This window comes from Danio rerio, chromosome 6, assembly GCF_049306965.1.
Source record: "Danio rerio strain Tuebingen ecotype United States chromosome 6, GRCz12tu, whole genome shotgun sequence".
NCBI classification, from domain to species: domain Eukaryota; kingdom Metazoa; phylum Chordata; class Actinopteri; order Cypriniformes; family Danionidae; genus Danio; species Danio rerio.
Window position 1 is genome coordinate 53291845 of NC_133181.1, and position 17374 is coordinate 53309218.

At 36.5% G+C, this 17374-nt stretch overlaps 1 protein-coding gene across 6 annotated transcripts in view; it reads right to left on the bottom strand.

Annotated features, from left to right (window-relative positions):
• The window catches only part of mtss1 (MTSS I-BAR domain containing 1), a 104924-nt gene that overhangs the window by 66144 nt on the left and 21406 nt on the right, over positions 1 to 17374 (bottom strand). For all 6 annotated transcript variants that reach the window (XM_068221742.1, XM_073953048.1, XM_068221739.1 and 3 more), the window contains one exon: positions 11218 to 11291. In XM_068221742.1, coding sequence (XP_068077843.1) covers positions 11218 to 11291 — 74 coding nt within the window. The remainder of the gene's footprint in view (positions 1 to 11217; positions 11292 to 17374) is intronic.

Consider the following 17374-nt stretch of genomic DNA (forward strand, 5'->3'; position numbering starts at 1 on the left):
TCTTTATTCATTTCCCGAAGGCAATTTGGTTGCAGCATACAAGCATGTCACACATAATACACAAAAGCACATTATACAATACAAATTCTACCCTAAATTTAAAAACTTTACAGCTTAGGGAATGAATGAAAGTTTAAACCGACTTGTTTTACTAATAGGTGTTCTGTATCGAATACTAGAAGGGAGAAGATAAAACTTGTGGTGCATAGGATGGGAATCATCAATGTTGAATAAAGATGTGCTGCTTAATATTTTATTTCAGTATTCAGGATTCTGGATTTCATATTAAAGGATTAAAAAAATGTTTGATCAGTGGTACACTTACTTTTGTGTGCCTTTGTTCCCATTTTGAAGGTGAGTAAATGAAAGTACTCATTTTTGGGTGAATAAAATATTGCAATAAATCAAACCCCAACCACCAAAACTTACCCCAGACAGGTTTGGGGAAAAATAAAGATGAAATAATCATTTAAAATATATATAATCAAACACCAATTCACATTCCACAACTTCAGACATCCAAAGCTTCTTCAATATCTCTATTTTTCACAAAGTTCAAAAACATCTCTCAGATATCACACAATTCTGGATTCTAGAAAAAAAATTTTTTATTTATTATTACATACACTACCTGACAAAAAGTCTTGTTGTCGGTCCCAGTTGTCAGAGCAACAAATCACAACTTGATTTCTAGTCGATCATTTAAAAAAGTCGATCATTTGGAAAAGTCGATTTCTCAGATGACTGATCTGTTGAACTGCATCCCAATCATCACAAATACACCAGAAGACCTATTGGAACCAGCATGGACCCAAGATTCTCACATAATCAGTCAAGTTTGGTAAAGAAAAAAAATCATGGTTTGGGGTTACATTCTAAATAGGGCGAGCAAGAGATCTGCAGAGTGGATGACAACATCAGCAGCCTGAGGTATCAAGACATTTGTGCTGCCCATTACATTACAAACCACAGAAGAGGGCAAATTCTTCAGCAGGATAGTGCTCCTTCTCATACTTCAGCCTCTACATCAAAGTTCCTGAAAGCAAAGAAGGTCAAGATGCTCTAGGATTGGCCAGCCCAGTCACCAGAAATGAACATTATTGAGCATGTCTGGGGTAAGATGGAGGAGGAGGCATTGAAGATGAATCCAAGGAGTCTTGATGAACTCTGAGAGTCCTACAAGAACGCTTTCCATTCCAGATGACTTTATTAGTAAGTAGTTAAGATGTATGGATGCAGTCCTCCAGGCTCATGGGAGTCTTCCACACTATATAAGATCTGTTACCACTGCACCATGACTTTGTTATATACTGTCCATTATTTCTGTTAAGTGACAAGACTTTTGTCCAAGTCAGACCTTACTGTCCTAATTAAAAACTTACAAATCAAGGCATGATCATATTTTATTTTGGTAAAATAAGCGTAATCTAGAGGTCTTTGCCTTTCATATAAGCCACTTCTGGTACCATATGATCAACTAGAAGTCAAGTTCTTATTTATTGTTCCTAAAACTTGAATAGGCGACAAGACTTTTGTCAGGTAGATTATGTGAGTTTTTCAAGAGCTAAGCATTTTATTAGGTTTCTCAATCAATGAACTGTACTTTTTAAAGTTATCAACAGACAAGGTTGGGAGGCCCTGCTTTAGACATTAAGGTTTAGTAAACACCACCATCCATAAGAATCTAGTTTACGAACGGTAAAAACGCTCAGATAGAAGTGAGAGCCTGTTAAAAATAAGGCTGTATGGCATACATGCATATATAGTCTTTACGTGGAAGGGTCATGGGACTTCACAGCTGTTCTCCGCATGCTCAATCACTCTCAGCTGGGCTCGTGAAAGGGGGTAGTGAGGGTCAGCTCTCTCTCGGTGGGTTAAATTCCCCACAAAACACATACATGCCAAACCAGCCTTCATAGGTCACTTTAATCCTTCCTGTATCTGGAATGTTTGCAGTGGGGTCTGACGTTTGAGGGTAAGTGGGGGCTCTAAACGCGTGCACACATATTTACAGACAACTGGGGCTGGTGTGGCCCCTTTGTGAAAGCGTGGCAGCTGTGAAGCAGGCGCAGTCCAAAACAGGTGTGGGACCAAAACGGCACCCCAGCCAGTGACGGTGCAACAGTGCGTTTGACGACTCCAACTATACCTCCATATGTTCGTCATACATCTGCTCTTCCCATTTCGCCTCATACAGCTGCCCATGGGTCTTCACTTCACAAGAGTGGCGAGCCGGACACTTGATTTTATCATCAGTGGGCTGTAAGAACAAGAGCTGAAATGTAATGTTGAAGTCTGTGTGATATCAAACTTTAAATTGGGTATTTTGCTATTCTTTGGTGAACGATTCAACCGTGTAACTCAATCCACTAAAAAAAATATTGTTTTGTTAGTCTTCAAGTAAAATTTGAAGAGTTGCTTCAGCATTTGTAGTGGCGATCCTTCTTTGCTGACATCAGTTTGACGGCTTCACCAAAAATATTTTTAGCCACGCCCAACTTGCTATGAGGGGATGATGCGAATAAAATAAATCCCCACCCCCTACTCAATATTCAGTTTCAACTGGAAGTACATCAACATACTGAAATAAAAGACTCAGAAATTTCCAGTTCATGCAGACTTTAAGGACTTATTTTCCTTAGAACTGAACATTTTCTTGGAAGCGAATATTTCGGTTATATTCACCAGTGCTCAAATTTATGAGCCCCACATTTAGGCCACCAGCTGTCCTCTGAGGAGCTGCCTGTGCAAGAAAAAGGATGGACGGAGAGAAAACAAGAGCGAGGCAGTTCATCTTCTCTGTTATGGATGGAAGGAATGAGGTTGTAAAATTGAGGTAAAAGTGCAAATCACTACCCAATGGCAGCGAACTGCTGAAGAAGAGCGCAGAAGGCAGTTTTGCTCAGTTGCCTCAAGTAAATTGTGGGACTAGAAAAAAAATCTATAAATTGATGCAGTCATGAACAAACGAGAGAGTGTTAAACGAATAGATGAATTAGAAAGATGGAGGAAGGGCAGGTTATGTCATCCTGTACATGGTTACTACATGGAGACACACTTTAGATGATAAAAAAATTGAGATGAGGCCATGCTGGAGACCAGGTCTGGTCTTTATTGTTCATTAAAACCAATGATCTAACACAGAATAAGCATGGGGTAATGTCCAGTCAGCTGCTCATTATTACAGCATAAAGATCAACAGGGAAACCAGAATGTTACACAAGAAATAAATAAATTGTGCTCAGAATGTTGTGACAGTCCAGACAGAACCAGGAAATACTGTGAGCAATGTATGGGTAGTAACTCATTATTGAACACTAGATGTAATACAAAATAATACATAAAAATACAATCCATCCACCTTTTAAAGCCATTAAATTGAAGAAAAAATACATACATGGTTTACAACTGAATTTATATTAAAGGTATACCTCAACCCAAAAAAAATATTGAAAGATATTCTGAAGAAATATCTAAAAATGTGTAACCACTGACTTCCATAGTATTTGTTTTTCTTACTATTAGAGTTAGTGGTTACAGAACTTTTTTTTTTTTTTTGCTTTCTTCAAAATCTCTTATTTTATCTTCAACACACAAAAAAACTATTTGGAAGCACTTGAAGGAGAGTAAAAATTATTACTTTTTTGTATGAACAACCTTTAAAATGTATAATTAATTTGAATAAATCACACTAAACAAAATTTTATTTAGAAATTTAGGCTTTAAATATTAAAATCAAGTATGTTGCAAAAAAATGACGTTTTGCTGTTTGTTCAAACTACTTACTTAAAACTCTTAGAGTTTTTTTGGACAACTTAATTGTTTTAACTGCAAACAACTTAAATTTGTAAAAACTAATTAGTAGTTAACCTAATTCATTCATGTTTTCCCAACACAAATCGAGTGTGTGGAACCCAGCATTTTTTACAGTGTGTGTTACTGTGAATTAAATATATATCAAATACATATAAATAATCTTTTATAGAAATTATATCAAATTAAAGAAACCTTGAGTGGACCGGTTGGTTGAGCAAAGCTGTCTCAGCTGTAATCAGTAAGTCGACTGATCAGGTTTGGGGGAAGCGTGCAGGTCAACAGCTGATATGCCTGTCAATATAATCAATACTGAGATTAAAAATCAAGGATTCTTGTGGAAATCCGGCGACAGCTATCAAGTTTGCATGTCCTATTTTCTACAAATGTAGAAACAAATAGGCCAATAATCACTTTAAGTACTGTCAGTGTGACCATTTCACACAACATGAAGTCACTTTTTGACTGGCTATCACGATATTGTCACCACTGACCTTACATTACACACTAGGGCTGCACAATATCGTTTTCAGCATCGATATCACAATGTGCGCATCCACAATAGTCACATGGCAAGATTTGCAATGCCAAGTCTGAATTATAGTCGACCAGAATTGTATTTGGAATTTATATGACATATGCAAAAAAATACTAATAATTTTTCTTAGTTAAAATTTTAGTCTTGTTTCTAGTCCAAATATCTACATTTCAAAGTGAAAACAAGGCCCACTGGCACGAACAGATAGTTTTGTTTATTTTAAGGAAATATTTTACTTGATTTAGGAATTTTTTGATATTTGGACTAAGAGCCAAGAAAGAAAAGCATTTATTTGCATTTTGATTATTCAATTTCTCTATCTGGATACTGTTAGACTCCAAAGAAAATTTTAAATAGTGCTATCCAACCGACTTATTAAACTATCCCTTATCGCAATATTTAATCGCAGAAATTTTAAATATCACAATATCAGATTTTTCCAATATCGTGCTGCTCTATTACACACCATGCAAGAACTTATCAGTAAAGGAACAGTGAAAGTCAATAAACTAGCCGTTTACAATGAAGACAACAATCTGAAGAATGTAAAACAGACAGGAATCTCTTCAGACTGAATAAGATGCCAGTCATGTTAACACTAACTTCCTAATCAAATACAAACTCCAAACCAAACAACTGGGCCAGTCTTTCATCTTCTGTGAGAAAAACCTTAACACAAGACCAACAAACACAAGCATTTGACGCAACCATCTCTCAGTTATGAATGTGACAGTGTGAAATTGGCACTTGTGTGACTTTGGTAAATCAAATATAACTGTTTGAAAACACTGACAGAGAGCATTTTTTTGAGATGCCAGTCATGTTAACACAAACTTCCTAATCAAACACAAACTCCAAACCAAACAGCTGGACCAGTCATTCATCTTCTGTGAGAAAAAACCTCAACAAGACCAATAAATACAACCATTTCGTGCAACCAGTTTCCAACTAGCTTTATCAAAAGGCATGACACAGCAGGCATGAGTCATGACAGTTTTCTCATGTAAAGGTGTGTCGGCAGGTAACACCGGCAGGTAAATCTTTAAACACTCCTACGCACACTACTAATGGCGTGTCAAAACCTCTTCAGCATTTTGACTATCAATTCTCTAAGGGTATGAAAATATTTGCATGTTCATGCTGGGATGAAACTAGGAACCTGTTAATGAATTAATACTACAGCTCCGTTCCAAAACTGGAAGAGCTGACATGTCTATTGCAGCCCACACAAATACCTCCACTTTCACATGACGTCACTGTTGAGGACTTCCACACAAGATTCCAAGGTCTGACGTTAAACTACTATTGAGCAATTCTAGCGTTACGGATGGGACATTTCCAGTAAAAACGTAAAACAGAAATTCTGTTTTAAACATCTGACCATATTTTCCAAAACTATTAAGCACAGATTATGGGGTCAGTAAAAATATTAATCTGTAAACCCTTTTTAGATTTTAAATGAGGAAAAAAAATGTGTTATGGATGTCACCAAAGTTAACAGTTTTGCAGCAAACTTTGTAGAAATTCGATGAATTAAATTGCACAACTCAAAAGAAACTATGCTAATCAAAAAGATAATGGGGTGTTCACACCAGACAAAACTAGCTTGAATAAATGAAGCTATTTGTGGGTAAATAGACGTGTGAACATTGAGTTTACTTGCTTTATTCTCACGACGAATTGACTTCATTCTCGCATCAAATTCACTGTAAAAAGACGCGGATTTACGTACTGGGTGGGGGATCTGTCTTCCCAGTGACTCTAGTTTCTTTGCTAATTGGCTAACATGGATTTTAACAAGAAAGTATCTTTTTAAAAAAAGGAAGTAGCTTTATGTGCTTTAGGAATGCTGAAAAACAGCATAGATTTGTTCGGTGCCGTGTCAGCTCTGAGTTATTCAACTCAACTCAGAAACTATACATGGATGATGGGAGCTATCATCGATGCTTCCGACTGAGTCGTACCCCGTTTAATGAGCTGTTCTCCCATGTCAGCAGGAGGATTTTGCCTCAGGACACCCACAACAGGTGCTACGTCATAATCACACCCCTACAAAAGCAAGCTCCTGCTTGGTTAATGTTCAAGTTCAAGTTAAATTTATTTATATAGCACGTTTCCAACTGCCACAAGGCCGCACAATGTGCTTTACAGAGAAAAAAATGGACAAATGATATGAGCATAAAAACAATAACAACAATAGGCACATAATAGGAAAGAACATAGAGAGTGTAACAATAAATAGAGCAAAAAGAAAAAGATTAATAAAATAGAAATTGTCAAATTAAAAGATGCTACCACAGTTGAACCACACTAAAACAAGATCCAAGAACAGGATCATGTTGATCCCCCTCCCCCCTCCATGCAGGTGTCCATTAAAGTTCAGATTTTCCAACTAGAGCAATTCTAGCAATTCAATATCCACCACGTTATTAGTGTCGCTTTAAGGCTGGTTTATATTTCTGCGCCGAGTGATCAGCGTGACCCACGGCGAATGCCTTGTGCGTTGTCGTGCATATATACTTCTGCGTGCTGTTTGTGTTGCTCGGCAAAAACATTTCCGAAACACTAGCTGGCAGTAAGGTTTTCATGTTCCTCTCTGTAGAGTTTTTTCACTGGTGTTTGGTTTTTTCTGAACGCTACCTTAATGCACAAGTAGCTAAAACTCGCTCATTTAATGGCAGGAACTGGCAGATGTGCAACAACTTTAGGCCCAATCCCAATTCTAGTTTTGTACCCCTTCCCCCTTCCCCTTGGCTCTTAAAACAGAGTGTGAAGGGGAAGGGCTTCAAAATTTACCCCTAAGAAATGGGACGGCACTACAGCACCAGCATATGTCATTATGATCTCATGAGATCAGACGATCCCAACTGCTGTAGTAATCTTCAGTAAATCACTGAAGGCATATTATGTTATAATAATGATCAATGTGACAATAAGATCGTAATACTGTGCATTTAACACAGTGGCCATTTTCATCTATGTAAACACCAAAAACAACATTAACATTACAGCAGGCACCGTAAAAAGCCCATTCCCAGCCACTAAACTTTTCTGACAGGGTATTTGAGTGTCATCGAGAGTCAGAATGTTGTGGGACTGCTATACAGGAGTAGTTTCATCATGTAGTTAAATTGTTTGAGAAGTGCATGTCAGCATCAGGGCTATACAACCACACGAAGGTTGCAGCGGAGCATATGCGTGCGCTTGACGCAGAAGTATAAATCAGCCTTCATTCGCGCAATAGCACCGCAGGGTGTCTAATCACATCTCTGTATTAACTTAACATGTAAATTACTTACGCCCGATGTTTCATCCGCATGTGGTCTCAACGCCAAAAAGAGTTGGCTCACTATAGATCAAAATTTTATTTTATTTTTTTGCATTTATGAGGAAAATCTTCATTATAGATATGACGTTTCTCTGTTATGGATGTGACAATGTGAAACTGGCATTTTTGTGACTTGGGTAAATCAAATATAATTGTTTAAAAACATTAACATTGAGTATTTTTACAGTACTGTAAAATATTTGCCTAATCACAAAGCTTAAAAAAAGATTTTGCTATTTTGGTAAAAAAAAAATTACATTCGTATAGAATTGCCTTATTCTACTGCATCTACAAAGTAGGAAAGATATTTTTTATTTTTACAAAACCCAATTTGAAATGACTGAGCTCGGATATAACATTGTTTTGCCATTCGCTGATTGAGCAGCGCATTAAGAACAAGCATCAGGTTTCAGCAAACAAAACAGCTCACAAATTATTCACTATGGTTGACGAGTTTCTTTGTAGACTAATTTGAACAAGGAATGACGACAGAGTAAAAAAGGAGCTTAGATAAATATTAAAGATGAAAAAAGAGACTGTAAAGTACAGTTCAAAACAGTCCAAGTTTGCACATTATGCCAATCTCAATCAGCAACACAAGATCAAGGTAAAATTCTTGGACTATCAGCAAGATAAACAATGTCAGGGCTGAATTACAGAGGCGGTACAAAGAACTAGAAGCACAAGCAGAAAGTCTAAACACCACAGAAACTAGCAGGTCACCTTAACTAGGAGTGGAGCTATGTAACCTAATCCAAGCCATTATGAGACAGTCATGCCTTCCTCCAATTGTCTGAGCAGAGAACAATACCACGATGACCTTCTTTTGGTTCGGCGTGAAACAGAATTGAACATTTGTTGTCTAGGGTGACAGGGTTTCACACCGCTCATTTCAGGAGTTAGAACGTACTGGCCTAAAGGTGAGACCTCACAATGTTTGAATAAATAAAATACTCAAGTCTCAAAGAGATAATACACAATAACAAAAGATAACGCACTAGAAAATAGAGCATGACAGGATAAACAGCATTACTTGTCGTCAGTTTTGTATGCGAGAGTGATAAGAAAACCTGATCTTGATAGTAAAAATATGATTCTGTTTATCTCACTCTAAAACATAAACAAAAATACTGAAAACGATATTTTACAATCGACTTTTATCAAAATTTGATATTAAATATATGAAAACCGCTAGCAAAATTGTATGAAAAAAAAAGGTTCACAAACAGACTCCTGCCTATCATTAGTCGCTGAAACACACAGTCCCACACTAAAAATCACACTATTGGTTGAGCCAATGCTGAAGCGTTAAGATGAAATACTCCAACAATGACAACAATGTTTTGCTAGCAGCACAGTGTTTTCACATTTTTGTAAGAGTCAACCTTCAGACAGCCTTCTCTGTACTTTAATGGGCACCTATGATGAAAATCATTCTTTGAAAGCCATATGTCCACAGTCAAATTGGAGCGTATAAAGACAATAAGTCTTTTTGTAAAATTTCCTGACGTTAAAACAGGATCTAAAGCCCTCCCATTTTGAGGCCCACCTCAATGTGTTGTAAAAGTGCGGTTTTTCCTGCCTACTGAACTGGGAACACAAAGCAACTGGGATTAAAAGATCCGTTGAGCTCGCTGTGATCATCAATCCTCATCATCAAATGTGATCAAGAATGAGTTTTAAAACAGTGCATGTTTGTAATAAAGGGAGTTAAAAATGGTTAAAATAATAATAATACAAATAAATAAATAAATAAATAAATAAATCGCTGTAATTCTTCACCACAGCTGCATGTCAGATCATTTATAAAAGATGCAACAATCATGGTTTGTGGTTGTTAAGGCAGGTTTATTTTGTACAATAACATAACCGATATCTATAGAGCAGTGGATATTAACATGTATCCCATCATATTTGCCAAAAAACAGTGCAAAGTTAAAAAAGCTTGTGCTGTGTTTGTCTGCATGAACTTTGTAACAACATTGTGTGCGAGACTCATCATTGCAGAAAGGCTTGAATTTACTCCACAACAAATACATCAAATAATAATACATGGTTTCTCCTACAACCATTCTTCCTTGGCACACCAAAATTCATCCCGCCACGCCTACAATACTACCTCTTTTTTTAAAACATTTTTTTTTCTTTTTTTAGCCGGTTATAATTGCACCAAAACATATTAAAATGTAAGTGAATTATAACAGAGCAAGCTTTTCTGTAACCGTAGTAGTGCTGTGCTTTATTTGTTTAACCCTTGAAGGTGACATGCTGACTGACTGACTAACTGATAGGGCTGTTTGACGCATGAGGCTAGCAAACGCGATGTAGCTTTCAGTTAAGATGAACACAGTTTCCATAATTTTACTTTATAGATAAAGCTCTATGACTCTGCATACAATGACTTGATCTTACTAGAGTTTATAGCCGTTTCACTTTACTTCAGGACGCATTAATGCCACTCTGTACGATAGGTCTATTGGAGACATTCATAAATATGCCAAGCAAATCTAATAAATGGAGACATACTTGTTACATAAATGCACTAAATCGCACTTCTGCAGTGTTTATTTGTGAGCGCACAAAGAGATCTATGCTTGAGTAGCGTATATTTGAGGGTGCGTACAAGAAGTTTAGTGCACGAACAGAGGAAATCGGCACGCAAGCAAAGAGATTCGAACACTCATATTACATAAATACGATCTCGACTTGTAATACTGCGATCAAGACATTTGACATTGAAATTACGCCAAAGGTAGATTAGTGTAAAAGGTCTACATTGTGTTTAGAGCTGAATATTAAAATACTCTGAAAGGTATAATAAATAATCTGATGGGTATTTTGAGCTGAAACTTTACAGACACATACTGAAGACACAAAGGACTTTTTAAAAAGATCTAAAATCTTAGATCTCAAAAGATCTTAAATCTTGGAAAAGGAGTAAAATAAGTGCCCATTAAATGAGGATAGGAGGAATAACACTTTGTAGCTCAAACAGTAGAGTACAGTACTAGCAACGGTCTTGGTTTCAATCCCCAATGGAGCTGATTAAAAATTAAACGAGTACCTTGAAAGCAATGCAAGTCGCTTTGGATTAAAACGTCTGCCAAATGCTTAAGTGTAAACTCTGCCAAGATTGGACACAAGTCATCAACAACTTCAAAAGCATCCCACTTAAAATGTGCCCCAAACAGTTTAGCAATATACACTATCAAATTCCAGAGCATCTGTGTGGATTTATAGCTGAGTTTTATGCCTGTTACCAGGAGTACTGTTATTTGGAAAGCTATAAAACACTGTCTTCTCACATTTGGTGTCACCTGACCCACATCTGCTTAACAAAGGAAAAGACATATGGACGAGACCTGGGGTGTTCAGACTTAATGCTTCGTGTTTTTGATGAATAACCTTTGCTGTGAAGTACAACTTGCCTGCTTTTCTCATTATGAGTACCGGAGAGACGGTCTGTTTGTGGAGTGAGACAGGAGAGAGAAAGAGAGAGAGAGAGAGAGAGACAAAGAAGGTAAAGATCTCCTCTTACCTCGTGTTCCAGTTGCAATGTCAGCCACTTTCTGGAAAGCGTCCAGGAATGAGCTAGTGACGATGATTGTTGTCCTGCATGACAGAAAAAGAAAGAGTTTAGTTGTTTTGAAAAAACCCACAAGCAAAGTTGCTTTGACTGGATTCTCCATAACTGACTGTAAATCACACACCAAATATTTCCACTGACAGGTTTTTGGAGTTTGCACTAGGTAGAGATGCAAAAGCCAATATTAACAGTTCACAAACCACAACACTCTGAATGAATGATGTTTGAATATCTGAAGACGCTGATAACTAGAGTGAAACAATGCTACAAAACAATTCCAAAACATTTTCTGTACTAATTATGAGGGAAAATCTGCAGAAGGAATTTAGATAAATGTGGTGAAAAGGTGAAATGAACAGATCTGAAGGTCATACTGATTTGCTGACTGCATTATCAAATTCACATTTTGTCTAGTCTCCACTGCAAGACTTGGAGATATAAATAATCAGTAGTAAGACCAACCAACTGCAATAGCAAAAATGGATAAACAATTGCACATTGCACTTAATAAAAATAGTTTGTGTTTTTATGCAAGGCTCGAAATTGCAACCCGAAATTTTATCTACGTGACATCAAAATATATTTGGTAGCATTTGTACGAATGCATAAAATTACTGCTGTGCAAACTACAAAATGTTCACCGCATGTCCATATTTAAGAGACATTCACGCATAATTCCTCTTTGAACCTGAAACGCGAAGCACAGCGCTCAGGAATAGCTTAAAACAGTTGTCATGTCAACTTGCTGCAGTAAACAAAGCCTGCAATTACTGCCCCGCCTTCAACCTCTTCTGATTGGCCCACTGCTCTAGAACTGAACGGGAATGGAATGGTTATTGGTCAAGAAATCACCTAAAGTTACAAATAATGGCACATCTGATCAGTAATCACGTAGTGAATTTTATCCACCATTTATACTTTTTAAAGAGTGGATAAAATACTTCCATTGAGTTAAAGGGATCAAGTGGGAGCATGCATATTTTTTTGTTGGTTTGTTTGTTAGTTTTGATTGATGTTGATTTCAAATGCAATAAATCTGTTAATATGAAACTTGTTGTAACGGTGCTCATAATTGGTGGGTGCGACTAAATTTTGGCTGGTGCTCTTAAATTTTTTAAGTACCAAGCAAAAAAGGTCATTTCGATGCCTGTTATATTACTTTGTTTAAAAAAGCCAAGATAATAAAGAGGCCATAATATCTGAAAATGTTTAAAGATGCAGGTGTATTGAAAAGTAAAAATGAAAGAAGCCTAGAACTTTTAATAATTAGTAATCAATTTAGCATTTAAAAAGTGATCAAGCTTAAAATACCTCAAATTAGAGACTGGTTAGACATAATTTATGAAATCTATAAGATGGAGAGGCTAACAATGAACCGTCGTTTACAGACTGCGGAGTTTAATGAGACATAGGAAAAGTGGGTAAAATATAGTCTTCCAATAAGACCAGATTTATTATAGAATGAATGAATAGTCAGAAATATGTGAATTTTATTTTGTTTATTTTGTGTATTATTTTAGTAATGAGAGAAAACATAACAGAAAGATGGTAAGAACAATACCTATTTAAAAAATAAACAAATACATAAATATTTTTACATTCAATATTTTATTTTTATTTACATTTAAGATCCTAAAAGTGCCATCCTCATAGTTCCATATGTACATAGTTTAGGTTAAAAAAAAAAGAGAAAAAAAAAAAAAAAAAGAGTAGACAGGGTACCAAAATATGGTTAAGAAAAAAAAAAGTGCACAACTGAATTATAACTGAAAAACAACAAATTGATTTTATCTGTTTCTTTTTAAAGATATACAAAACAATTATGAGTGTATTGCTTTTCCTTGTTTCTTATAATGTCCTTAAATCATTAATGTAACTACCATATTTATTCATGGAAATGTTTTGTATTTTATAATTTCATTTATTTTTGGGAATCTAATGTTTGATTGTTTTGTGAATACATTGTGGAAAACCCTATCTGTATGTGAATTTGGAAACTGCAATAAAAAAAACTAAATGAAAAAAAATTATCCATGAACAAATTCATGAATGACATATTAAACCAATATGCAAAAAGTATGTACAGCCTTGATGCATGTCAGAAGATGGAAAGTTGTCAGAAGCGCTCAATGGAAGGAGTTGAGCATGTTCATCGGTTGGGACACGGGCTCATACTGACAGGGTCAATGGTGCCATTGTAGTGGTCCATTCATTCTGGAGAGAGATCTCAGCTTATCAGAGAGAGCTCTGTGGTATCAGGTGATACCAACTACAAAGTACAGCCTTTCAGCAATTTCCCCACCTCCCTATAGTGGCCCCCCAAGTCCTGCTAAAGCTTTTGTGCCTGATAGGTAAACCTGCAACAGACATCTCTTTAAGAACTCCTCTGGCTCTGTGAACAGAGGTTGGGTTAACGGTAGAGATATCTCGAAAAAAAATAGGGTACGGGTTACCTTTCGCTTGAAGAGTAATACTGAAACCAATCTGAATCTAAATCCTGGTGGGATTAATCATGTCCGAAGCTGTTTAAATAAGCATGTGTTATGATAGTTGGATTTTGGATGACTAGTCAATTTGTCGAATTGTAGCATATCTCATCTAATAACTGATTCAACCAATCAGAACTGCCACAAGACACTTTATGGCATTAACTGACAACTAAACATGTCAATGGTGTAAAAAAGGTATGCATTTGTTAAATCCAATCACAAATGGAGAGCAGCATGGTGGCTCAGTGGTTAGCACTGTTGCCTGATAGCAAGATGGTCACTGGTTCGTGTCCCAGCTGGGTCAGTTGGCTTTTCTGTGTGGAGTTGGTTCTCCCCGTGTTGGTGTGGGTTTCCTCCAGGTGCTCCGGTTTCCCCCACAGTCCAAACACATGCGCTATAGGTGAATTGAAAAACCTAAATCGGTCCTTGTGTATGTGTGTGTGAATGAGTTTGTATGGATGTTTTCCAGTACTAAGTTGCGGCTGAAAGGGGAACCGTTGCATGAAACATATGTTGAAATAGTTCATTTCGCTGTGGCGAACTCTGAAATAGAGACTAGCCTGAAAGAAAATGAATGAATGAATCACACATGGACAATGCCAAATACTGACAAAAACACTCTGAGCTTGTCTGTGTAGAGTAAACATTCATGGTTAATGCATTTAAAAAACCAAAAAAGACTACCTACTCTCTGCTATACCGATGGTAAAACGCGATTGCTCTCCGCTTGTGACGTCACGCGAAGTGACTTCCGGGTCCAAGCGCTCTATTCATCTGAATGGGGAGACTCGTGAAATGGCAATACTAAACGTTTACAAAGCGATTTAATATTTTCGAAAATCATGACCGCAATTTATATGTCCATGCCTAATATCCAATGGCCAGAAACAGATTGTTTTATAAGTTGTTAAAATTTTGGTATTTGTGATGCAGCAAGCCCAGAGATTGTTGTGTAAACTATAATTTATATAAAATTATCTTTAATGTGTGATATGAATAAAAAGTGAACTCAAATGAGTGGCGGCTTCGACCCGGAAACAGTATTACATCCGTCACCAACACGTCACCACTTAACAAGCGGATGTAAGTGATGTGAGCAGGGCTCGAAATTGCGACTTTTTTGGTCACATATGTGCCTGAAATTTTATTTATGCGACCTTAAAATATATTTGGGAGCATTTGTGCGAGTGCATTAAATTGTTGGATGCGACCGGTTTTCACTGCAAAATGTTCACTGCGCACACAGTTTTAGGACACATTTACGCATTATCCACAAAGGCCCTTTATTTTGTATTCTATAGTCTTCGTTATGCATCTTTCCACTTGAAATGCAGCGCTCAGGAACAGTTTAAAACTGTTGTAATGTCAACTTGCTGCAGTAAACAAATCCCGCAATGCTTGCCCCGCTTTTGACCTCTTCTTATTGGCCCAGCGCTCTAGAACTGAATGCGAATGGATTGGTTAAAATCAGCTGTCAATCAATCAGTCAATGCCTTTTGCCTTCAGATGACAGGAGCTACAAATGCGAAAATGTAAAGCGCTGAAGATAAGAATGAAAACAACACTGACAGATTTTGTTTTGGAAACCACCTAAAGCTAATATGAAGGCACATCTGATTACTGATCATGTGGTGAATGTTAATCCACCATCTACATTTTTCATAGAGTGGATAAAAGACTTCCATTGGCTTCAAGTCCACTATGAAAATAATTAAAGCATTCACTGTAATGTCTGTGGGACAGAATTTTCAGGTAACTGTTTGTCACATCTAATTATTTTAAGCACATTTTAATCTGTGCAATATCAGACACCACCCATAAAAAAACAGCAGGCCAGACGGAATCTGCGGACGTTTTTTGCTATTTCTGTGGAGAATTTTATAAAAAATCTGTGGATTTCTGCAGAATTATTTTGGGACTATAATAACTAAAACCTTAATAAGTGAAATAAAAAGTAATACCTTTTTAACGTCTATTTAATATTTAGATTGCAAATCTAATTAGATTCAAATTTTTAATAAACAAAGCAAGTCTTTCATATAATACATCTACTAAAAGACAGTAAATATTACTTTACAAACTGTATTGTACATTAATCAGATGAACATTTTCATATTAGTCAATAATATTACTGTAATTCATTTAAAAACTGTATAAATATACATTTACTTAAGTAAATAAACAGAATTAATGATAGGCTACAAATCTGCAGAAATCTGCAGCATTCTGTGGAAAATCTGCAGAAAATCAGCTGAATTTTGCGTGTGCAGATTCTGTGTGGGCCTACGCTAACGAATTCATTCATGTCAAGCAGTGCGTGCAGGGCCGGTGAGCGATGCGTGTATCTTTTGGTCACTCAATTATGTCATAATCATGTATTTTCTTGTGATAACGGGATTTCGTTGAGACATATTTTCCTCAAGCAGTCATATATATATATATATATATATATATATATATATATATATATATATATATATATATATATTTATTTTGCTTGTTAGTTTTGATAAGTGTTGATTTCAAATGCAATAAATCTGTTTTTATATAAAAAAAAAAACTTGTAGTAACAATGCTCAAATATGGTGGGTGCAACAAATTTTTCACTGGTGTGCGTACATTTTTAAAGTTAGGAGCACCACTGCTACCAAGCAATAAGGTTCATTTCGAGCCCTGTGTGAGGTATACATAATTCACAGTGTTTTAGTTTAAACACACAGGTTATGATCCAAATAATAGCTCCCATCCACATCAGCTTCATTCACTTACTTTCTCACATGCTTGCAAGCCATTCCACATGGGTTCATCGATTAAAAAGTACCAGTGTTGTGCACCTAGAGCTTTGCAATGAATCGAATTGAAATCGTAAATGCGATTGATTGCACATCTTCAAGGAGGTATAGTAAAAATTGTAGTAAATGTCCTGCGAACCCCAGAGGGTGCTCTCGTGAAAACCCACAATCCTGTGCAAATACAAGCCCAGGAAATCCCGTGTGGGAAATTCAGTTGCTGAATAAACTGAAGATTTAACTGCTTTCATTGATTCAGCGTGTGTAATAAACACACGACTATGGAATATTCTCACAAAAGGTTTTATCTCAAACACTCAACTGTAGTTACGAGGTGAAAAATCTTCTTCATGTGTTGCTATATCATGTGGAGCTTGTACTACAGTACAGATGTAGTTCATTGAGAAGCAATGCAAAAGCGGTTATTATTGCAGGATTATCTCCATGTCATTATCCAACAATTAAAAGGAATTTGAATTATTTGCATAGCTTATCAGTGTATTACGACTCTGTGTAGTAAACTCTACTCTGTCTGCACATGCTGCAGGTTTACAAGACGAAATGCGCATAAAAATTGCCTTGATTAGATCACGCAGCTCAGTTGCACCCTTAGAACTGACATCGAGCAAAATAAGTGGGACATATATGTAACCCACCCACTGTAAACAACTATAACTGAAACAACTGGTGGTTTGGATTAAAATATAATGTAGTCACCTCCAAACCAGATAGTCTAGTAACTACATTTGCATGTTGTGTGATGTTTGTTAAACTTGACATACCACTGCAACGGGTAAACATTACCCAACACTGTTGATAAAAACACTAACA